Below are 25,872 nucleotides of genomic sequence, written 5' to 3' on the forward strand. Positions count from 1 at the left end.
GCCCTGAGATTCTTGAAGACTGTGCCAAATGTTCAGCTCAAGGGCCAGCTATCTATTCTCTATCCGGAGGGTCTTATATTATGGGAGTGGGGTAACGTCAGCAAGAGAATAAAAACACATGGAGCACAAACCCCACAAAAGACTATTCAGGTCTGGTGTTGTACATAGGTTTTGCATTTTTAAACTGTATCGATCTTTTAAATAAATGATCTGTTATTAAATCGATATATACATATATATATATATATGTACACTTTATAGTGGGGTACAAAACACATGCATGAATCTCTGTCAAATTCAATTATTGCAGGTTTAACTGTGAGGTTATTAATTGAGTAGTTTTTGTTATTTTTATTTATTTTATATAAATCTTCTGATTTATTTGATTATAATAATTTAGGATAGGAATATATAAGCATTTTTTGCTTCTACCTATACCGTTTCAATCTTTCAGTTCTGTACACAAATACACAACAACAACAAGTATCCTTTGCGTGTTAACTAATCACATGTACTGAGTGACTTTATTGTTTTTTAATACTGAGGAACAAGAATTTGTGATATACCTTGTGAATGGATTCCTGCATTAACATCATCATGAGAATGCAGCCATGTGTTATGTTCCCTTGTTTCTTAAAAGATCATAATAAACGTGTTGTTTTGCTTCAGCTTTCATTTTCAACCAGATAAGACTTTGTTGAATGTGGCTGTGTTGTTCTGCCAAGGTCACTCTGGCTGACGGCGAGAGGGAGGGAGAGGAAGACGGCACCATTCACCGAGACGAGAGGTCGTAATCAGAGAAAGCGAAGCTGTAATCAAACATGGACCACTGGCAGAATACAGAAAAGGTGTGACAAAAGAAAAGAAGAAAGGGAAATCATCGCGAGGGAGCGAGGAATTTCACAGAAATACGTCTAAAGGAAACCTTTAATCATGCAGGGAGAAGGAAGGGACAAAGGGGAGCTGTGTGGAGGAGAATTTTAAATAATAAAGAGAGTGCAAACAGAGAGGTGGGCGGGATGAGGAGACAGGAGACAGCATGGTGGAGGTGGAAGGGGTGCAGGGTGGAGGTATTTTCAACATGTTCTAATCAGGGCCAGCACATCAAACATGGCAAACAAAAAAACTAAGAAACACACCCTCTCAGTTTCTCTCAGAGAAGAAAATACAGAGAAAAGTTGGTGGATGTCAGAAGAATTTTGTGTCAAGCCAGACACAAATATGTTGTATAAATAAGGAGATTTAGTGAGTACAGCATACGGAAATGAGGACCGAACGGAGTAAATTCCTCCTTATGTAAATCTTTTCCGCATGAGAGATTCTTCCTGTCGACTCGGAGGGTTTAATAAACTGGAGGCGGTTTCTCCCATCCTCTCTTCAGCCTGCGCACTGAGGAGAGGAAGAAAATGGGGAAGCAAAGAGTTGTTTTTGAAGGCTAATGGGGAATATTATCAGACGGTCTCTCCTCATATTTGGCTAGCCACTCGCCACCTTGTCCCCCTGGTGGCTGGGACAGTCCAATCTGTCTGTTTGAATGAATCCCAGCAGATTATCAGAGACAATCATCCTAATCCAGGGGACGCTCAACTAAACCCGGATGGTCTTTTCATTCACCAATCAGACGCAGCATATGATGCCCGTATGAGCGTAAACAAACAGTGTCATATCGTTACGATCCCCTGGTTGGCTGTGAGTTTGAATTGCGTCGTTGTTTTTGAAAACGTGTCCAGGAGAGTTTAATGTTTTCTGTGATGAACAAATTGTTCCCCGTCTCTTTTCATGGCTTTGATATCTATACATCGGACATAACATTATACAGCCATTCAGTGGCGTTTCTACATTCAAGATTCAAGATTCAAGATTCAAGATGTTTTATTTGTCACATACACACACAGGGTGTGCAGTGAAATGAAAGTGGCAAGTTAGGGGCAGGGGCAGGTGTACTTCAGATGTGCCCCACTAAATCTGCCTGGCAACTAGACTGAAATAATGCGAAAAACGCGAGACCTGTACCCCGTGACTAAGAAAAAGAAAAACATACAGTCAGAGCAATTTCAGTTTTGGGTTAGTTAGCTATCGCTATAGATTTCAACAACTTTGGAAGAGTTTTTGAAGTAATAAGTTGCAATCATTTTACTTTAATGCTGTATTATAGTATGTTGGCACTCTGAGATTCTTTGGAATGAAGAGTGCGTTAAAATTATTATTACTATTATTATTATTATTATAGGCAACATGTCATGTTGAGCGCTTAAGCATGTGAAATGTATTTGAAATAGGATTTCTTATCCCTGCTGGCACTAAAAATGCAGCCCATAGTATATCTGACTGGTCTCTATAGGCCTACTGTTATAATAAACAGCTACCCCTATTTTTGTGACGGTGATATGACGTCATACAAAATTGCCCCACCAGAAATGTCAGGCTAAAATCGCCACTTCATCCATTAGATGGGTAACGGCCTCGTGTGGTGTTGTGTGCATGCTGATGGGATGCATTGTGATGTTTTCTAAGCTCTGCTCAGGGGACGGGAAGTCTCATCCAACACAGAGATGTTCAGTGGCAACCGGCGAGTGACGGGACAGTGGAGCCGCTGGTACGCAGTCACACACTTCCAGAGGAATCAGATGGGAGGGGGATTGAGCACGCCTTTAAATGTGTGTCGGGGGACCTTATAGTGACGGCGATTACCCGAAGAATCATGACAGGAATTCAATAACGGGCTTTTGTCCTGTGAAATTTCACCCTTCCCATAAGTAGGCTATCCTTCTGTTTTCGCCTCACGTCGCTCCCTCCTCTCTCCTCTATCCCTCTGCTCCTCTGGGGGGAACGAGTTAAAAGCATAATACTGGGAGTACTTGAGTGCCGAGGATACCTCTTGAATGCTAAACAGTCTTATCAAATAGCACACTGCAGCAAAGGATCTGAGGTACTGATGGGCAGTGAGGAGCAGAGCACTCATCTGACAAGTCTGCATACTTTATGCTCTCTGTGGTCCATAGAAACCCGATAGAAGGCTTCAAACACTGAAATCATTAGAACATTGAGTTTCCTTCCTGTGATGCAGAAGATAGAGATTGTTATGTGATTTATTATTGCTTGTAAATGTAAACCTAGAAGATATTTGTCAGATTAACATAACATCAAGTGACTATACTGAACATATTTTACTCTAACACAGCTCTGCAAAGCTTAATGTCTCACTGTTTTGGTTCTCTGGCTACACATATAGTGATTGAGGGTGATGGCTCTCACACAATATTAGGCTGTAAACTGAGACAAGCAAAGACCAAGAAAGTGGTGATCAAAAGAGCTGAACTTGTTTTTCTGCTTTGCAGCATAAAGGTCACAGGGGATACAAATCCTAAGCAAAAAGCGGTAACTATACTGAAATGTCGCTTTACTTCAGTTAATTTTTCTATTAAATTTGAATCACCAAACAAATATCAGATGTAGTAAACAAGTCTGAGGTGTGAAACAGGCTATAATGCAACATAATTCTGTGCAGACTCTCATGGTGAAAGTACATCAGGCCGCAGTCGTTCTGCCCCCTAGTGGTTAATGTCTTTGTCTTGTAGCTTTAAACTAATGTTGAGAGGGCTTATGAGTGCTGTGTTGTTTCTTTCTCTTTTCAATTGAAAAAGAAGTCTCTGTATTTTTATCAAGAAACTTAAATGCATTGTTCAGGAATTACAAAAACAAAAAAAAGGGTCTTAAATGTATAAAATGTGAAAAGCAAACGCACATCATATTTGCATTATACATGGTGCTTGAGTTTGAAGGTACATCTGTATCTCCAAAGCTGTGATGACATCGGTAGTAGGGATGCAAACTAATATTATTGATTATTGTATTATATATTAACAATAGTTTTTATAGAAAAGCCTGATTCCAGCCTCTAAAATGTTAATGTTTGCTTGTTTCTTTGCTCTTCTGTAATAATTCCAAAGTCCTTTGTTTTTGGGACTGTCGGTCTGACAAACAAGACACTTAGATATGAAGGTCTGAGCTCTGGGAAATCAGGATGTATCTACAGCTTATATAAAAAATAAAAATCTTAGATAAAATTGATTTGTTGAGAAAATAATCTGGATTCTTTTCGACAATAAATAATAATGGATGGCTGCAGGCCCGGTCAATGGACTACTCCATTTCTCTCAGACACTTTACGAGATTTGGAAGTGTAAATTAACACAATAGTCTTGGATTGAAATCTGATCTGTTGATTCACTCGTTTGTTAATCATACTGTGTGAATAAATCTACCATTAACGCACCATACTTGGCATTTAGGGCTCAGATATCGTGAAATGTTTTCTAATTGCAGTCCCTCTTTCTCACACATACACTCACAGACAACACTTCATCTGCACAACACTCTGCCTACACTGTTCCTTTTTTGGGCTCAAATGAGAAGCATAGTGCGGCTGTGGGATGACGGCGTGTGCAGGAAGACAAGACACTGTGTGTGTGTGTGTGTGTGTGTGTTTAACCATTTCCATCTCTGCTGTGCTTCGTACTGTTTGGTCCGCTGTTTGTCCTCTCGCTCGACAAACGGACTACTACCCGGTAATAAGACATAACAGTCTTTTCAGTGAACGATGCTAAAAAACAGCACAGTTCAGACAGAATACGGAAAGCAGAAATAGCAAACTTTCTCTCTGCCCCCCATCTCCACTTCTCACGCAAACACACTCTCACAAAAACCCACAAACACACACACACACAGATACACACGGCATTTGAAGGAAACCTCAGTATAAAGATTTAATGAAACTGTAGGAGATGCCATCTGGTGGGCCTTAAATGTTTAACTGTTGCTATTTCTTGCCACCGTGGGAAGAGAGAGTTTCCTGTGGTAACCCCTTTGTCGGGGGTCTTCTTCCTGCTCTTTTGCCACAACAATTTCCCTGAAGCATAACTACATAAATGTCCGTATGATGTAAGCTTTGAGTAACCAAAGAGCTGCTAATGTGCAGCGCAGTGGGAGCTGTAAATGTGCCAAAGACTGAGAATGATGCGAGAGCCAGAAACCAGAAGAGAACACACCTCACAAATGCAAACTGGCAGGAAAGAGTTGTAAAATGTTGCACTGAAAACTCAAAGGGTGTTGTGCCATGTGCTGGGAGCATTGTGCCACCTGTTCCTGGATCAGTTGTGCGGCTGGGTGGTTTTGGGGAGCTCGATGCACAGGGAGCACATAGGCGTGCAACTTGGTAAGAGGCAGCCGAGGACGGAGATATCTTGGAGGAAACCTGGCTTGAGGCTTAATTTAACATCTAAGAAAACAATGGCATACATTTGATCTGACAGCCGCCGCCCACTCACACTCAACTACTCTCTCGCTCTCTTTCTATCTTTCTCTCTCCCTCTCAATCTCTCTCTCACTTATTTTCACACTCTCTCTATCTTTCCTCTGTGACTATCCGACAGACAGACACACATTTATAAAAGGTGATGTTTATCCCCCTTGAGCTGCAATCTAGGGCGAGCGTGCATAAATAAAAAAGGCCCATTAAGAAGTTCAAAGGAAACCACGAAAGATGACTGTAGCAGGCAGTCAAGTTGTGCCTTCACCCAGCCACAAGATGTGTGTATTGTGCAGGTTGTGTGTGGTGCTCTGGGTGCCTGCTGGCCCATACAACCATTGAAAAGTACAACCGGGAACTTCATTTGCATGTGTGACATTGTGTGATGCATTCATGCGGGTTGAGGGGAACTCCCACGCTGTGTCCAGAGTGGTTCACTACTGTTCTGTCAATAATGTGTTCCAGAGTCAGTACCCAGGACAGAAGGACAACAAGCTTTTACTGTAACTGGGCGACTGTGGGTCAGTGGGTATCAGGTCTGTCTTTCAATCAGGGGGTTGGAGGTTCAATCCCCGCCCTAGTCAAAGTGTCCTTGAACAAGACACTTAACCCTGAATTGCTCCCTGTAGCTGAGTCTACGGTGTATGGTTGTAACAGGATTGTAAGTCGCTTTGGATAAAAGCATCAGCTAAATCACATGGAAGTAACTTAGTGTTGTGCTACTTAGCATTATGCTACTTAACGTTATGCTACTTAGCGTTATGCTAATTAGCGACATGCTACTTAACGTTATACTATTTAACAGTATGCTACTTAACGTTATGCTACTTAACATAATGCTACTTAACGTTATGCTCCTTTACGTTATGCTCCTTTACATTATGCTCCTTTACGTTATGCTACTTAACGTTATGCTACTTAACGTTATGCTCCTTTACGTTATGCTACTTAACGTGATGCTACTTAACGTTATACTACTTAACGTTATACTACTTAACGTTATGCTACTTAACGTTATACTACTTAACGTTATGCTACTTAACGTTATACTACTTAACGTTATGCTACTTAACGTTATACTACTTAACGTTATGCTACTTAACGTTATGCTACTTAACGTTATACTACTTCACCTTATACTACTTAACGTTATGCTACTTAACGTTATACTACTTTACGTTATGCTACTTAACATTATGCTCCTTAACGTTATACTACTTAACATTATGCTCCTTTACGTTATGCTACTTAACATTATGCTACTTAACGTTATACTACTTAACGTTATGCTACTTAACGTTATACTACTTAACGTTATACTACTTAACGTTATGCTACTTAACGTTATACTCCTTAACGTTATACTACTTAACATTATGCTCCTTTACGTTATGCTACTTAACGTTATGCTCCTTAACATTATACTACTTAACATTATGCTCCTTTACGTTATGCTACTTAACGTTATGCTACTTAACGTTATACTATTTAACAGTATGCTACTTAACGTTATGCTACTTAACATAATGCTACTTAACGTTATGCTCCTTTACGTTATGCTCCTTTACATTATGCTACTTAACGTTATGCTACTTAACGTTATGCTCCTTTACGTTATGCTACTTAACGTTATGCTACTTAACGTTATGCTACTTAACGTTATACTACTTAACGTTATGCTACTTAACGTTATACTACTTAACGTTATCTAACGTTATGCTGCTTAACGTTATGCTACTTAACGTTATGCTGCTTAACGTTATGCTTATACTACTTAGCGTTATGCTACTTAACGTTATACTACTTAACGTTATGCTACTTAACATTATGCTCTTAACGTTATGCTACTTAACATTATGCTCCTTTACGTTATGCTACTTAACATTATGCTACTTAACGTTATACTACTTAACGTTATGCTACTTAACGTTATACTACTTAACGTTATACTACTTAACGTTATGCTACTTAACGTTATACTCCTTAACGTTATACTACTTAACATTATGCTCCTTTACGTTATGCTACTTAACGTTATGCTCCTTAACATTATACTACTTAACATTATGCTCCTTTACGTTATGCTACTTAACGTTATGCTACTTAATGTTATACTACTTAACGTTATGCTACTTAACGTTATACTACTTAACGTTATACTACTTAACGTTATGCTACTTAACGTTATGCTACTTAACGTTATACTACTTAACGTTATGCTACTTAACGTTATGCTCCTTTACGTTATACTACTTAACGTTATGCTATGTAACGTTATGCTACTTAACGTTATACTACTTAACGTTATGCTACTTAACGTTATACTACTTAACGTTATGCTACTTAACGTTATGCTACTTAACGTTATGCTACTTAACGTTATGCTACTTAACGTTATGCTCCTTTACGTTATGCTACTTAACGTTATGCTTCTTAACGTTATGCTACTTAACGTTATGCTACTTAACGTTATGCTCCTTTACGTTATACTATGAAACGTTATGCTACTTAACGTTATACTACTTAACGTTATGCTACTTAACGTTATGCTACTTAACGTTATGCTACTTAACGTTATGCTCCTTTACGTTATGCTCCTTTACATTATACTACTTAACGTTATGCTACATAACGTTATGCTACTTAATGTTATACTACTTAACGTTATGCTACTTAACGTTATACTACTTAACGTTATGCTACTTAACGTTATGCTACTTAACGTTATGCTGCTAACGTTATGCTGTAACGTTATGCTACTTAACGTTATACTACTTAACGTTATGCTACTTAACGTTATGCTACTTAACGTTATGCTACTTAACGTTATGCTACTTAACGTTATGCTACTTAACGTTATGCTACTTAACGTTATGCTACTTAACGTTATACTACTTAACGTTATGCTACTTAACGTTATACTACTTAACGTTATGCTACTTAACGTTATGCTACTTAACATTATGCTCCTTTACGTTATACTTTTAACGTTATACTACTTAACGTTATACTACTTAACGTTATGCTACTTAACGTTATGCTACTTAACGCTATGCTCATTTACGTTATGCTACTTAACGTTATGCTACTTAACGTTATGCTACTTAACGTTATGCTCCTTTACGTTATGCTACTTAACGTTATGCTACTTAACGTTATGCTCCTTTATGTTATGCTACTTAACGTTATGCTACTTAACGTTATGCTCCTTTACGTTATGCTACTTAACGTTATGCTACTTAACGTTATGCTACTTAACGTTATACTACTTAACGTTATGCTACTTAACGTTATGCTCCTTTACGTTATACTACGAAACGTTATGCTACTTAACGTTATACTACTTAACGTTATACTACTTAACGTTATACTACTTAACGTTATGCTACTTTACATTATACTACTTAACGTTATGCTACATAATGTTATGCTACTTAACATTATGCTACTTAACATAATGCTACTTAACGTTATACTACTTAATGTTATGCTCCTTTACGTTATGCTACTTAACGTTATGCTCCTTTACGTTATACTACGAAACGTTATGCTCCTTTGCGTTATGCTCCTTTACGTTATGCTCCTTTACGTTATACTACTTAACGTTATGCTCCTTTACGTTATACTACTTAACGTTATACTACTTAACGTTATGCTACTTTACATTATACTACTTAACGTTATGCTACGTAATGTTATGCTACTTAACATTATGCTACTTAACATAATGCTACTTAACGTTATACTACTTAATGTTATGCTCCTTTACGTTATACTACTTTACGTTATGCTCCTTTACGTTATACTACTTAACGTTATGCTCCTTTGCGTTATGCTCCTTTACGTTATGCTCCTTTACGTTAAACTACTTAACGTTATGCTCCTTTGCGTTATGCTCCTTTACGTTATGCTCCTTTACATTATACTACTTAACGTTATGCTCCTTTACGTTATGCTCCTTTACGTTATACTACTTAACGTTATGCTCCTTTACGTTATGCTCCTTTACGTTATACTACTTAACGTTATGCTCCTTTACGTTATGCTCCTTTACGTTATACTACTTAACGTTATACTCCTTTACGTTATGCTCCTTTACGTTATACTACTTAATGTTATGCTCCTTTACGTTATGCTCCTTTACGTTATGCTCCTTTGCGTTATGCTCCTTTACGTTATACTCCTTTACGTTATGCTCCTTTACGTTATACTACTTAATGTTATGCTCCTTTGCGTTATGCTCCTTTACGTTATGCTCCTTTATGTTATGCTCCTTTACGTTATACTACTTAACGTTATGCTACTTAATGTTATGCTCCTTTACGTTATGCTCCTTTACATTATACTACTTAACGTTATGCTACTTAACAGTATGCTACTTAACATAATGCTACTTTACGTTATACTACTTAACGTTATACTACTTAACGTAATGCTACTTAACGTAATGCTACTTAGTGTTATGCTACTTAGTGTTATGCTACTTAGGGTTATGCTACTTAACAGTATGCTACTTAGTGTTATGCTACTTAGTGTTATGCTACTTAGGGTTATGCTACTTAACGGTATGCTACAAATACTATAACTACATATCAGAGGCACCTATTACTCCACCCCACATAGCTGACAGCAACCGTTAGTTTGATTTCACATTGAAATAATGATTTACTTATAGAATATGCTGCATTGTTATAGATTAAAGGCCCTGCATACCAATACGGGTGTTTTCAGTTATTATTGCTGAATAGACCAGCTCAGGTGGGAGCTGTACAAAGCTATAAGAATACTAAAAGGAATGATGAGATAAAGTTGTAACTTGTCCTGCAACAAAGCAACAGCAGACTTAGAGAGATCACCCACACTGTCCTGACGAATAGGCCAATTATAGAAAACACCTGTGGTGTGGACCATGACTGTACGTCTTTTGAACAGTTCAAAAATATGTTGTAACCAGCTCCATCTCGACCAGCTTTTAGTTTGAGTATGTTTACTTGTACGTCAATAAATAATCTAGACAATTAAAACCTAGAGTATTTTTCTGTTTTACGCTGCTACTTGATATAAAACACAAGAGCAAACAGGAAGTTAGCTGACACCACACAAAATCCACACAGCAATAGTTAATTTCTGTTCGGATCTCTGTCTCCCCTGCTGTTTTCCCCTCTGGTGTCCCCTTACCTCCTCTCCTCATGTGTGTTGTCGTTGTGCTTTTGTTTTTGTTTTCGCGTCATCCTGCAGTTTCCCTCCTCCGAACTCCGCCCACTGTCACGCCTCCCTCCAGAAGAGCCAGCTGGGGCTCATCTCACCTGATCATCTCCAGCTGGCTTAAATACCCCGTGAGTGTTTTGTTCCCTCGCCAGACCCCTATAACGGAGCATCGGGGGGCTGTCGTGGGTTCCTGCTCCAGTGCAGATTTGTTTTTAATCAGCAGCCCCGTACTTATGCTTCGGACTACGCTAAGGTGGCTTATACGGTGGGATTGCTGCGCGGAAGAGCTCTAGTCTGGGCCGAGGCATGGCTCAACCGTCGTTGTTCAGAGCAGATCATCTACGAGTGGTTTATTGGAGAGTTTAAGAAGGTTTTTGACCACCGGTTCACGCTCAAGATGCAGTTCAACGTTTGCTCCAGGTCCGAGGAACTACCAGCGCCGCTGATTTCGCTGTGGACTTCGGTTCTGGCCGCGAGTCCGGTTGGGACGAGTGCCACTCGAGGATTTTTGAACAGTCTTTCAGACCGCCTGAAGGACGAACTCGCGGTCTGCGATGAACCCAGTCTCTGGATGAACTCATTTTGCTTTCTGTCGTCTGGACACCCGAATTCGAGGCGCCATCGGAGAGCTCCTACAGGTATCACAATCCTGTCGCCCGGCGGTCTCCGCTCCCAGTTTCGGTTCCCAGACTCACCTCACCGCAACAGCACCGGTTACTCCCGCTCACCACAGCGGTGGCGCCACCTATGGATCTGGAGGAGCCGATGCAGCTAGGGCGGACTCGCCTCTCCCAGGAGGAGAGAGATCGGCGCATCCGCGCGGGAGTCTGTCTTTATTGTGGTGAACTGGGACACCGCGTTCCAGAGTGCCGGTCCACCCAAAGAGAGGCTCGCCAATAAGACTGGGGATATTGGCGGCGACTCTAGCAGTTCCCACCCCTAGTCTCAGTCCCTGTTCCCAGCTACTCTGCACCTACCGTCCGGCCCTATGCACCTGTCTGTGCTCATCGATTCGGGCGGAACAGAACCTTTGGACTCCACTCTTGTTGAGAGAAGGATTCCAGTGGAGACCCTGGACCGTGCCCTGCTGGTAAACGCGTTAGATGGCAGCCCGCTGGCCAGGATTACACACCAGACCCGGCCCTTATCGCTCCTCGTGTCAGGTAATCACCGCCAGGACATCCGATTCTACGTGTTCCCTCGCGCATAGCGACTCTGATTTTGGGACACCCGTGGCTCAGAGACCACAACCCCCAAATCAACTGGGTTGAGAGCAAGATTACTGGTTGGAGTCCCACCTGTCTCTCCCGCTGTCTCAGATCAGCAGTTCCCCGTCGGACCCCTCAGCTCAACCCACCGGACACCGAGCCTACTCTCTCCTCCATCCCCTGTGAGTATCTGGACCTAAAGGAGGTTTTTAACAAGAAGCGGGCCCTTTCACTACCTTCCCATCGTCCCTACGACTGTGCAATTGACCTGCTCCCCGGCGCACCACTCCCTACTAGCCGTCTGTATAACCTTTCTAGACCTGAACGCGAGTCGATGGAGACATACATTACCGACTCTCTCGCTGCAGGGATTATACGGCCCTCTTCCTCCCCTCTGGGGGCGGGCTTCTTCTTCGTCACCAAGAAGGATCGGAGCCTTCGTCCCTGCATCGACTTCAGAGGTTTGAACCAAATAACCATTAAGAACAAGTACCCATTACCACTTATCACCTCTGTCTTTGAATCCCTAGCCAGCGCCAAGATCTTCACTAAACTGGACCTCCGCAGGGGCTATCACCTTGTGCGGATACGCGAGGGGACGAATGGAAGACCGCATTCAACACACCCTTGGGCCACTTTGAGTATCTGGTAATGCCTTTTGGGTTAACCAATGCCCCCGCCGTGTTCCAAGCCTTGGTTAATGATGTCCTCCGTGACTTCCTAAACCGTTTTGTGTTCGTATACCTGGATGACATCCTCATTTTCTCCTCAGACCCACAAGAGCACAGCTGCCATGTCCGTCAGGTTTTACAACGCCTGCTGGAGAACCAACTCTTTGTAAAGGCCGAGAAGTGCGATTTTCACGTGTCCTCTGTGCAGTTCCTGGGCTTTATCATCGAGGAGGGCCAGCTCAGAAAGGACCCGAGAAGGTAAAAGCAGTAACGGAGTGGCCGGTACCCTCGTCGCGACGACAGCTCCAGCAGTTCCTGGGGTTCGCCAACTTCTACCGGCGCTTCATTCGGGACTACAGCCGCGTGGCCAACCCCCTGACTCAACTCACCTCCCCTAAAGTGGAGTATACCTGGACTCCTGAGGCCAACAGGGCTTTCCAAACCCTTAAGGAGCGGTTTGCCTCAGCCCCTATCCTGGTCCACCCCGACGAGACCCGTCGGTTTGTCGTTGAGGTGGATGCCTCTGACACCGGAGTTGGAGCCATCCTATCCCAGCGGTCCGACTCTAAGCTCCACCCCTGTGCGTTCTTCTCGCGTAAACTCTCCTCTGCGCAGAAGAACTACGATGTTGGCAACCGGGAGTTGCTGGCTATTAAACTGGCTTTGGAGGAGTGGAGGCAGTGGTTGGAGGGCGCGGTACACCCCTTCATCATTTGGACTGACCATAGGAACTTGGAATATATCCACTCAGCCAGACGCCTCAACTCTCGCCAGGCTCGCTGGGCCTTATTCTTCGCCAGATTCAATTTTGTAATCACTTACCGCCCAGGCCACAAGAACACTAAGCCAGACGCTCTCTCCCGTCAGTTTACCCGTGCCAATGGAACCCCCACTCCGGATACGATCCTGCCAGCTTCATCCGTGCTCGGAGCCGTCACCTGGGAGATCGAGACGGCAGTTCGTGAAGCCCAGCTCACCCAACCTGGTCCAGGAGGGGGACCTCCAGACCGCCTGTTTGTTCCCCCGCCTGTCCGTTCCCGGGTTCTGCGATGGGCTCACGACTCCCGACTCTCCGGCCACCCCGGTATCGGCGTACAATAAATTGGCTGCGCCGTGCCTTCTGGTGGCCTTCCTCGAAAGGGACACCCGATGTATGTCCAGGCCTGTACCACGTGCGCTCGCAGCAAGACCTCACACCGGCCTCCCTCAGGCTTGCTAAGACCACTCCCCGTTCCCCAACGGCCGTGGTCCCACATTGCAGTGGATTTTGTCACTGGCCTTCCCCCCTCTAATGGTCACACTGTGATTTTAACCGTGGTGGACCGGTTTTCCAAGGCTGCACACTTCATCCCACTGCCCAAGCTCCCGTCTGCCCGAGACCACGGATCTTCTCACCCTGCACGTCTTCCGGCTCCATGGCATCCCTGCGGACATCGTCTCAGACCGTGGTCCGCAGTTCTCCTCAGGTCTGGAAGGCGTTCTTCCGGACCCTCGACACCACGGTCAGCCTCTCCTCCGGGTTCCACCCACAAACTAATGGCCAAATGGAGGCTGAACCAGGAACTAGAGGCCATGCTCAGGTGCGTGACTGCTGCCAACCCCTCCTCCTGGAGCCAGCACCTATCATGAGTGGAATATGCCCCCCACAATGCCCACACCTCTCGGCCACGGACTGTCCCCATTTGAGGCCTCATTAGGCTACCAACCACCTCTTTTTCCCAGCCAGGAGCGCGAGGTGGCGGTCCCCTCCGTCCAGCACAATGCCCGTCGGTGTAGGCGGGTATGGAGAGAGACCCGGGCTGCCCTGCTTCGCACGGCAGACCGGAACAAGAGGATGGCGGATCGGCGCGTGCTCCGCCCCGTCTACCGCATCGGACAAGAAGTGTGGCTCTCCACAAGAGACATCCCTCTTCATACCGAGTCCAAGCTCGGCCCCGGTACATCGGCCCTTTCCCATCACATCCATAATCAACCCTGTCGCAGTCAAGCTTCAGTTACCCGCTGCATGAGAATCCACCCGGTGTTTCATGTCTCCCTCCTCAAGCCCGTTGTTTCCAGCCCTCTGAACCCTCCGTCCGAACCCCCTCCACCCCCCCGACTCATTGGAGGAGGCCCGGCCTATACGGTGAGCCGCCTCCTGGAGGTTCGTCGACGTGGCAGAGGGTTTCAATACCTTGTCGATTGGGAGGGTTATGGTCCCGAGGAGCGCTGCTGGGTGCCTCGGTCTCAGATCCTGGATCCGGCATTGATCCGTGATTATCATCACCAGAACCCCGGCAGACCGGGCGGTTCGCCAAGAGGCTCCCATTGAGGGGGGGGTACTGTTAGGATCTCTGTCTCCCCTGCTGTTTTCCCCTCTGGTGTCCCCTTACCACCTCTCCTCATGTGTGTTGTCGTTGTGCTTTTGTTTTTGTTTTCGCGTCACCTTGCAGTTTCCCTCCTCCGAACTCCGCCCACTGTCACGCCTCCCTCCAGAAGAGCCAGCTGGGGCTCATCTCACCTGATCATCTCCAGCTGGCTTAAATACCCCGGCCCTGCTCTTGCTCACTGTCAGGTTGTTGGTTTACCAACCTGAAGCCAGTCCATACGTCCACTCGCCCTGTGAGTTCATCTTCTCGTCGTTACTCTGTAAACCGGTACTTTGTTTTGTTTTTCCGCTCAGTGTAGAGACACGGTCGTCACCTGAGTGAGGAGCCCACTTTGACTATTTTTTCCTTTTTGTTGAGTGTTCGGTCGAGCTTCCCTCCCGACCTCGGAGCAAGGGACTTTGGTCTGAGACCCCTGCCTTTTTGTTATTTCTGTTTTGCCTTGTTTTTGGAATAAAAAGCGCTGATTCTATTCAAGCTGGTGTCCGTCTGCGTTTGGGTTCAAATCTCCATACCAACACATAACAATTTCAGGTTGAAGGGAGTAAGCCTGCGAGGCTCGCCCCCTCCGGGCCTCGGTCTGCTTCCAGAATTTGGACAACATTACAAAAAAACATCTGCACAAACCATGCAGGATGAAAGAAATTACCAAATTAGTGTCCAATATATGTTTAATTGTTTTCATTTTGCCAACTATGCTTTTATCATTCACACAGATATTTCTAAAACATAGTGAGAAACGAATAACTTTGTCATTGGCTTATGATTACAGCCCAAAAAACATTCTACACATTTGACTTGACACTTAAAGTAACCAATGCTGCTCCCACTGAGGATGCAGTGTTCACACAGACTGTGGAGGAACATTTGCATATTTTAGAGCTCGACTGATGTCCTCTGCTTGCAGCCAGTGGTTGATCGGAAAGGTATGAGCTACCAAGCAGCCATGATAGCGGATCAATAAGAGGCTCTTAATGCAATGATGAGAGAGGGCTATTATGACCATGGACGAGAATAGATGTATGCAGTCCCAGATGCTGTCTGCATTGTTGCAGTTGCACGTAATGCAAAAAACAGATGTAATAATATTCAAATATGTAGTCATTAAAATAAACATGACTCTTTAAATCACGAGTCCATGCACAGTCAAGCTGCAGGATATCAGTGTTTTTGAAAAGATTTGATTCATGAGTGGACCACTTGGAGACTGAGCTGGCACGAGCTCGACAGAGTCCGCGCGTTGGCGCCATCTAGCGGTCAACAAAGAAACATGGATCATTGGTGTCTGGTTAAAGGGAAGCGCTGCATCTTACAACAGGAGTTTGATAAATAGGAGTTGATCAGTGATGTCTCTATCTTCGAGTAAAATCTCCCTCCTCCCACACAAAAAAAAACACCTTACATATATTCCATGTATACCACCCAATACACCAACGTACTCCCTTGTCTAGTACAGTACTATACATGTATTTATAATTAACACTTAGCAACTGCATGGCCTTGCCTAAGATGGAAACATGAGAGCATAGTCAATAATTAATTTTTGATCGAACTATACACACACACGAAGAATGTATTGAGTGGATGTTATATGAATAAAGAATAAACAAGCCCATAAGTATTATGTATAGATATCTATGTAGGCCTTTGTATTATCTCAGATTGTGTTTGCGTCCATGACGACGTAACCCCGAATTGCTCCCACAAATGAGTGAATTACAAAGACTTTTAAAGCTTTGAGTGGTCAGAAGACTTTTAAAACTCGATACAAGTAGGCTACAAGTCTATTGACCTTGTTTACTTTAATATTGGACTGATTCAGACGTTCCCCAGATTAAAACTCTAGAGCTAAATTGCTGGTGTGACTGCTAAAAATATGATGTAGCCTCCAATAATAAGGAGGCTATGAATCAAGCTAGGCTATATATCCAAACAATGTATTTTACATCCTGTTCAAATTGTCGACACATTATGACATTGATCAAATCCCCATTACACTTCCTACTCCCTCTGTCTGGCTTTGTCCCAACAATAAGTCAACACACTCTATGACGGGCTATTTTTGTTTCATCTTTCTTTATTGAAAAAGACTCATTAAAAAGAGCATCAACGATTTTAAAAAGCACCGTTCAGTGTGTACAGACACCCGTTCATCTGTCGCTCAATTCACATGTGAATTCATACAGCCAAAGATTCAACCATTATAAAATCAACACAACAACAAAAATCCTCACATAAATCAACATATTTGCATCTAAATATAAAAGAAAGGCAATAAGAAGGATACACATACAGATACTATAGAGTCGCTCAGAATTAGACAAGTGTGGGTGAATAACAGTTACTAGCTAAGAGCTAAAACGTGGAGAGAAGCGCTGAACTTGGCTCCAAAATTGTTGGAAAAGAGTTGGAAAAATACTCTTAAAAACAAGATTTTAAAGAATGTTTTATCATGTAAATAGCATTTGCAAGAGCTGAGTTAAAGTTGAAGTTTATATTTACATAACTGTAAGTTTGTGTGAGATCTAAAAGTCGGAACTGTCTCCCAAACTATAAACCAATAGCTTTGTTTAGGAAGCAATGTTTTATCTTCTGATCTGAAGATCTGTCCGTCCCAGGAAGCCCCGTGAGCCGCCCTCCAAACGGTTCTGGATGGTTTGAAGTCAAAGTGACTCAGATCATGAAGGAGTGAGTTTGTTTGTAGTGCTTGATCTACAGAGAGAGAGAGATAGAGAGAGAGAGAGAGAGAGAGACACACAATGAATAATTTGCTTTTATTAACTCGGGACCAGCCTTATCAGCAACTTAACGGAATTGAATGCCAAAACAACGATAATGATCCCTCCGATCACTCACGTTGCGTATGGGAGGAGGAGGAGGAGCAGGAGGAGGAGGGTTGTAGGACTTGCTGCTGAAAGATAAAGGGAGGCCGTTCATTATGAGCTCATTTCTTACCCGCCAATAACACGCAGCTGCAGGCCAAACAAGAATCAGACGGATAAAATGGAAACCCTCACCTTTTGGTGTTCTTGTCTTCTGTTCAGAGGAACAACAGAGAAAAGTTCACATTAATTATCACGAGCATCCTCGCCAAAGAAGTCGGACATTTAATTGTCTTTTAATCTGTTGCCAGGGGTGGATAGTAATTAGTACTTTTACACAAGTAAGTTGTTTCTGTCCAGCTGACTAATGTCACTAATGTCACTCTCTTGTAGCTCTCCGGGGGGAAATGTCTAGATGCTCCACTATTCTCGGGCTAATTCGGTCTGTCTGATGTTTAGTGCTGAGTGTGTACGGTGACTTCATCACAGCTTTTCACTTAAAACAGGCCAAAACAACAAGAAAATATCGTCTGGAAACTGCCCTGACGGTTGATACTTATCTGTGACTTTGAACATTGTCTGTATACAATACTGGTCAGTGCATTTTATGCTCTTTTTTAAAATTAAGATTTTAATTGCATCTGCTGAGTCACGTGGTCAGAGTTCTGAGCTCCATTTCATACTTTTATAAACTGCAAAATGCTTCAAATGTAAAAGCATTGATTTCCAGATGGGCTCAACCTCACAGGCTCAACCTGGGGCCTCACAGGCACATCCTGCCCTCTTCTTGCATGCAGTCTAGGAAACCGTACGCACACAGAGCATCACCACGCTACTCACCCCTGCAGCCGCCTCGGCGTCGGCAGACACACACACAGATGCAGCAGAAAAGTACGAGCGTCAGAAAACCTGCAGCACCTGCTATCAGAATAGTCCTATTCAAAGGATCTAGAAGGAAAGGAGAGAGAGAGAGAGAGTTTCATCATCTTTGTTGAGCAGAGAGAAACATGGAAACGTTTTTTTTTTAAACAGGGAGTTCTACCAAAACCATTTACATTCAATAACGTTCAGTTGTTGGGCCACACAGCTCTTGGGCGCCCCCACGCTGTTGGAGGATTCACAGCGGTACATCCCGGCGTCTGTCTTGGACACGCTCTTAAACATCTGCTCCGGAACAAAGACAAGGGGAGAGAGAGAGGAACGGCTTTACACAGCAGTGTGTATACTCCCGGGTGCATTGAAGTGTGTGTAAACATTAAGTGAGTGTGTACTCACCAGCGTGCCCTTGTTTGTGTCCACGCTGTATTGAGGTTCTGCCGCGGCCGCCAGAGCCTTGTTGTCTTTGTACCAGCGGTAGGTGGCAGGAGGCACGCTGAGCGTGTCCTTACAGAGGAGCTCCAGGCCGGAGCCCACGAACACGGAGCTCGGCACCTCGCAGGACGGGACGTGAGGAGGCACTAAGGAGGCCGGGAGGAAGAGCACCTTGAGTTACAGCTAAATGATATACACAATATATAGGATTTGTTGTTTCTGTTCATCTTTAAATACTTTTTTCAAAGTTTATTAATTTTGTTTGTGCATTTTGGTTGATGTAAAGGGGTTTAATGATTCATTTGCTGCATCAAAGCTATAATTTCAGCAGTAAGCAAAAATCAAACGGTGGTTAAATATGTACTGAAATGACAGAAAGATTACAGAAATGTGTCACATTTGATTTAATTGACATTTTTAAATAGTGAACAATACATCCTCCAACAAAACCCATTACCAGTTATTAAAGGGCAACGCGGTGGTGGTGCGTCGGCTGTAATCGTAACTGAAAGCGACTAATCCAGACCTCATTGTTCACTTACACATACTTAATATGTGTTAAAGAATATTTTGAGTCAATCAAAATCCATTGCTTAATTTCTTGAGGGTGAGCGCATAAATGTGACCAATCAGTGTGATTTGGGGCCAAAACGTTGTAAATAAGTTGGTGTGAATGACTAATTTTGATTAGCCGGTGTGCTGCGCTAGCCAAAATGGCACCACACCATCACGCCCGGCGAGACTATCGTTGCCTCAATGAACATTTAATGTGTAGTGTTGTTATATTCAGGAATATTGTTGAAATGAGATTTACAATATGTTTTGCACTTATGGACTTCAAGATGAAAATAAATGGGATTCTGCGGAGTGACGCGCAATAACCAGACGTAAATGTGCGTGGTGTCATTTGCGTGTCCTGTTTACAGAATAATATCTGGCCACTAGGTACCAATCCTGGTACCTGTAACATTTACATGTCCAATGAATGCAGTTGAGGTCTGACTGAATCGCTTGCCCTCCGTCGGCCTCACAGTATACGCATACATTCACCCCGACGCGTGCGTGGACCGCGTGTTCCCGTCCTACCGAGCACATCCAGGATCACGGTGGCTTCCCCCAGGTTGACTTGGTCCTCGCTGGCCGTCACCTCGCAGCGGTATTCCCCCGAGTCTTTCTGAGTGGCGGCGTGTATCGTCAGCGTCGCTCCTTCCATGTTTGCTCGTCCTGCGTAAGAATCTACCGAGGAAGGCGATGGAGGATGGACAGTGCTTAACTCATGGCAACAACAACAACAAATGATAAATCAAAAAATGAAGTAATGGGAGGAAAGCGGCACAATATCAGCGTCGCCCACTCAGGGAAGTCAAAGGAATTCATGCAGTAAATAAAAGTATTTCTCTCACCAGTGAATTTGTGATCAAAGAACACAAATGTCACCCCTTTTCCTTTTTTCTTCCACTCGATTCGGGGGTTCTGATCTTTCTCGGTCCTGAACTCACAGGCGAGAGTCGCATCTGAAGACAGAAAACACAGCAGTCAAATTAATTTTTTTAAGACATATACTTTTGCTCGCTCATTTCCTGTAATCAGTTGCAGTTCCTGTTTGTTCCCCCTGTTTTATTGTAGAAATAAAATCACACTGTGTATCTTCTGTTTCCCCTTCATTAAAAGATAAGACACAAGTTTAAAGAGACCAAGAACTTCAATCCCATGATGCAATGTTGCTCTTTAGAGTTATGGTCATTTGGAAGCGTAAATAAATGACCCTGCACAGTCTCACCTGTGTGCTCGTGCACCTCCACTTTGGGTTTACTGCTGCTCACTGTCACCGACACGGAGACAGGACCTGCAGGCGAGAGAGGGAGGACCAGTTGAGACGATGGGCGAGAGAAACATTTACACCTCGCTGTATTCTGCATGATACAAATATCTATAGATTCAGAACGTGTTGGAGCTTTTTGTTTCTAGTGCAATCAGACCCGATATGTAAAAAAGGATAATAAACCCATGAGAATGAGTGCTGACGCATACCAGTCACATCCCTTTCATGGATTCATATACAACAAAGTAATATTACCCATAATGCATAGCTGCTCTCTTTGTGTGGATGCACACATGAGCTCACAGACACATGGTGTAGCTACGTCCTGGTGGAACCAGGGACGGTGGTGTAAGGAATGCAGGTGATGGATGACTCTGTGACAAGCTGCTCTACCCCGACCTGATAACCTCTTTTAGTGAACCTCTGGAACACACACACACACACACACATGCACACACAGCTTATACCTTCCCCCACAAAAATGTGTAAAAACATGCGGAAAATGCCCAAAATTCAGCAGCTGCAGTCAGCTTGAATTCCTCGATGATGGATTTCTACGGCAACAAGTTTTCACAGCAGCGAAAACCAAAACATGGCTTCACAGAACAATATAAATATAGTTCAATTGATGCTGTAGAGTTTTTTGTGTAAAGCACACCTAAATTATGAAGTGAACATTTGCTGACCGTGTGTGTGTGTGTGTGTGTGTGTGTGTGTGTGTGTGTGTGTGTGTGTGTGTGTGTGTGTGTGTGTGTGTGTGTGTGTGTGTGTGTGTGTGTGTGTGTGTGTGTGTGTGTGTGTGTGTGTGTGTGTGTGTGTGTGTGTGTGTGTATGCTTTTCCTTCGTAGACAAAGAAGCTCTTTGTGACAGTAACCTTACCCTTCTCAGCTGGCACAGTAACACACACGCACGCACACACACACACACACACACACACACACACATACAGATATCTACCCACGTGTGAGGCTCTGGCCTAGTTGACCCTTTAACCCTCTGACCCTCAGCCTAACCTAAACCTGATATTAATGATGTTAACATTAAACTCACTTGCAATACATTCTAAAATGCACTGCAGACAAAACAAGTCGAGCTCATGTTAAAGACTTCATGTCCATATTGTCATTGATGTTTTAAATGGAATTGATATGAAATGTCAAATTATAATATAGTCCATTGTTTACATGTTTTAAGATCCTTATAATCATTGTATATGCAGTATTACCAATCATAAAACCACACCGTGAGCATTTACTGAAAAATGGAAATGCACTTCATCAAACTCATATCTGCGGATGTCAAAATCTTAAAATCTGTTAAGAAATGTGGTCTTTGTGCATAAATACAAGAAAGATCAAACCCCAGGTCGAAGCTGCACTTCTCTACATAATGCAACACAACGCATGGTGTTTGGAAAGCAGCCTCTGCCCCTCAGAAATCCCACAGCAACAGATCCAATGCATGTTTCCAGATAGCGAGTGGTGTTTTTCATCTCAGTTCTAATCAACGACAGGTGGGGGGCATCTTCAGACTCCTGAGCCACAAGATGTGGTTCATCACAGCTCCTCCACTGAACATGCACAAACTAAATCTCACAAATAAAAGATCAATAAAACCTGAACCAAAACAAACCAATCAGTCTGCTTCATGTAGAAATCCTCATGACGGTCACAGTATAGATCTGGGTCTCGGCTAGTCTGGAGCTTAAGGCCAAACGTGCATCTCAAAACAGTTTTTGGAGCACTTTATAATTATCCTGCATTTCTGAAGGATTGTACACAATATGTAGGAAGAAATGAAACAGGGTTATTCCATTTTTCCTTTTTGAAGATGTATTTTGTCTCATTTAAAATTATTTTGCAGATAAAAAATAAATCTAACAAAAACACAATGAGAGAATTTTCATATTAAAGTTAATTTGAAAAGTGATGGTACATGTGCTTTTGTCTCTTAGACTATATACTTATATTCTTATGCTTTTTCTTTCTTTACATTTTGAGATGATAATCCGAAACAATTTGTTTTTTCGACATCATGTTGAAAACACACCACAGTGAAAATGGATTAGACGAAAGCATGAAGCTCTTAAAACGTGCCTGCTCGCTTCTTTTAGTTCTAGCAACACCTCTTTGAGCCTTTTGCAGAATCTTTGAAATCTAATAACTTTGTTATTAATTTATAAATTGTTTAAACCAAAAAATAAACTTAACCTACTGTGCAATAAAGTGACGAGAAGCAGCAGCGCCAACATCCTGATCGGGTTCATGTTTAGTCACGTGGAGGTACAGGTCCGCCGTGAGGTCCGCGTGTGTGTGTGTGTGTGTGTGTTCAGTCCGGAGATGAGTTTGATTCCCAACTCTCGGAAAGCTTCTTCCAAGTTTCATGTGCTGCACGTGCGCATTCCCGCGGATCCTGGACAACTGACGGGAGCGCGCACAGAGCTGCTGCTGGGTGGCCACTGCATGGTGTGTTAGCTGCAGTGTTGGGCAAGTTACTGAAAATTAGTAATTAGTTATAGTTACTAGTTACTTCTTTTAAAAGTAATTTAATTACTTTACTAGTTACTGTATATCAAAAGTAATTAGGTACTAGGGAAAGTAACTTTTAAGTTACTTTTATGTCTGCTTTTTTTATGTAATGAACAGTACTTAACAGTCAAACACAATAAACATATGTTGTAGACCTATTTATTGCAATCAACAGGGCAACAGGCCTTCAAATCAAGCAGTAGTACAAAAGTCCCTTTTAATACTTAATTTAATACAAAATAACTGTCTCAGTCATTTAACAGTGTTTTTTTTACCACATTAGGCCCAATGAAATAAAAGTGATTGGCCTACAGTATTAACACTAATTAAAAGAGAAAACAAAGGTGCCTTGAGGTGCTGCATATAATTGAGGGGGGGGGGGGTGCTAGTGAGAGTGTGCTCACCTGTGTGCGCGGATGTGTCGGCGTGTACGTGCTGATCTGGAGTCAGTTTGGTAGGATTTGGGTATAAATAAATTATTTCATTTAAAATATGGATTTTTATTTAAAGATATTCATGTAATTTGCATGCAAAATAGGTCTACCCGAACCAGCGGACACCAAATTAAACCCGCGGCAACACTTCAAAAGTAGCCCAATTCCGCAGGAAAACCGCGGACCTGGCAACACTGGAAGTGGCTGTCAATCACAGTGTGGCACCGTGCATGCTGGTCGAGGGGGCGTGCCTGTGATTGGCGGAGTAGAGGGGAGGCGGGGTTAACCTGTCGGAAAACGGGAGTTAAGGGTGGTTGACGGGAACCGTTGTTGTTGACGTTCGAGCTGCTGAGCCGAGAGGAGCACGCTGTCTGTGTTGGTGGATGCCCAATAAAGTGAGGATTAATAACGTTGTCCCGTCTCCGTGTCATCAGTGCCATAACGTCCGAGACGTTACAATATCATTGCGCCACCAAGGTGCTGCGATGTCACATCAGAAGCAGCTAAAGTAGGCCTAGCTTGTCTTTTTGTCTGCAAGTGTTCATTTTTCACAAAAGAGAGTAACGCGAGTAACGAACTCATTTAAATTTCAGTAATTGTAACTGCGTTAGTTGATTAAAAAAAATACTTCGTTACATGCTCATTACCGCTAAAAGTAGTGGAATTACTCCCAACACTGGTTAGCTGGCAGGGGAATATGAGCTCCTTTTATTTCGCAAAAGGATCTGGTAACTTCATCGAAAATTTGAATCCATGGAGAAAAAAACCATCTGCTCTGTTTCATCTGAAAAAACGAGATCCTTCAAGCCCGACCAGAAGCGAGAGAGGGCGAGTGCAATCACTGGCACCGACAACTCACTGGCACCTCACTGGCAACTCACTGGCACCTCACTGGCACCTCACTGGCAACTCACTGGCACCTCACTGGCACCTCAGTGGCAAGTCTGTGGCAAGTGCCACAGACTTGCATAGATAATGTATTTTTTTAGACTTACTTAAAATATGCAATACGATATTGCTGTACAATACTGCTGTACTATATTGAATATTGTTTTGCTACTACTACGTTTCACTTCGTAATATATAACACTTATATACCGTGATATGTATAATGTACCCGCCTTTCTTTAATAATAAAAAATATATAATTATTTTTTTTACCATGTCATACTGTTATACCTCCATGAAATTCTCCTTTGAGGAGATGCCACTGTTAGTCTAAAGTTTAAGCACTGGCACTCAGTGACACTTGCCGGCACTTGCCATCAGTTGCCATCAGTTGCCAGCAGTTGCCAGCAGTTGCCAGCAGATGCCACTACTAGTCAAAAAGTGCCACTACTAGTTAAAAAGTGCCACTACTAGTTAAAAAGTGCCACTACTAGTCAAAAAGTGCCAGCAGACGGAGGGTCGGCCGCAGTGACGAGTCTGCGACGATTTAGTGACAAGCTTCACTGAAGTGCCCGGACAGCGGAAGAAATCACTTTCATGATCACAGAATGGAGGAGCTGCGGTTTAGCTAGATAGATAGATAGATAGATAGATAGATAGCTAAAATAGCTAGATACACAGATGGATATATATATATATATATATAGTGTCTTTTTGTAGACACTTACTTACAATATGCGATAGTGCTGTACATTACTGCTGTACTATATTTAATATTGTTTTGCTTCTACTACGTTTCACTTCGTAATATATTGTAGCGACCCTGTGAAGTGGCTGTCAATCAAAGTGTGGCACCGTGCATGCTGGTCGAGGGGGCGTGCCTGTGATTGGCGGAGTAGAGGGGAGGCGGGGTTAACCTATCGGAAAACGGGAGTTAAGGGTGGTTGACGGGAACCGTTGTTGTTGACTTTCGACCTGCTAAGCTGAGAGGAACACGCTGTATGTGTTGGTGGATGCCCAATAAAGGGAGGATTAATAACGTCGTCCCGTCTCCGTGTCATCAGTGCCATAACGTCCGAGACGTTACAATATCATGGTATATAAGTGTAATAGATTACGAAGTGAAACGTAGTAGTAGCAAAACAATATTAAATATAGTACAGCAGTAATGTACAGCACTATCTTATTGCATATTGTCAGTAGTGTCTAAAAGACACTAATTAATATATATATATATATTAATTAGTGTCTTTTATATATATATACACACATCCATCTGTGTATCTAGCTATTTTAGCTATCTATC

The 25,872-nt window shown here is 43.0% G+C and overlaps 2 protein-coding genes across 3 annotated transcripts in view; one reads left to right on the forward strand and one right to left on the reverse strand.

Annotated features, from left to right (window-relative positions):
* LOC130205519 (growth hormone-regulated TBC protein 1-A-like) overlaps window positions 1–25,872 on the forward strand; it is a 158,349-nt gene that overhangs the window by 80,209 nt on the left and 52,268 nt on the right. The window lies entirely within an intron of this gene.
* On the reverse strand, window positions 16,819–23,015 carry jam2b (junctional adhesion molecule 2b). Of its 2 annotated transcripts, none has more exons than XM_056433011.1 (10): window positions 22,931–23,015; window positions 20,675–20,740; window positions 20,298–20,408; window positions 19,981–20,130; window positions 18,859–19,040; window positions 18,639–18,747; window positions 18,424–18,531; window positions 17,779–17,797; window positions 17,618–17,669; window positions 16,819–17,473 (listed from the first exon to the last, which is right to left on the reverse strand). In XM_056433011.1, the coding sequence occupies exons 1-10, from the start codon at window positions 22,980–22,982 to the stop codon at window positions 17,435–17,437; spliced, it is 888 nt and encodes a 295-aa protein (XP_056288986.1). In that variant the 5' UTR covers window positions 22,983–23,015; the 3' UTR covers window positions 16,819–17,434. The 2 variants fall into 2 exon arrangements, with proteins under 2 accessions (XP_056288986.1, XP_056288977.1); XM_056433002.1 differs by having other exon boundaries at window positions 17,618–17,672.

The sequence above is a fragment of the Pseudoliparis swirei genome, chromosome 2 (genome assembly GCF_029220125.1).
Source record: "Pseudoliparis swirei isolate HS2019 ecotype Mariana Trench chromosome 2, NWPU_hadal_v1, whole genome shotgun sequence".
In the NCBI taxonomy this organism is placed as follows: Eukaryota; Metazoa; Chordata; class Actinopteri; order Perciformes; family Liparidae; genus Pseudoliparis; species Pseudoliparis swirei.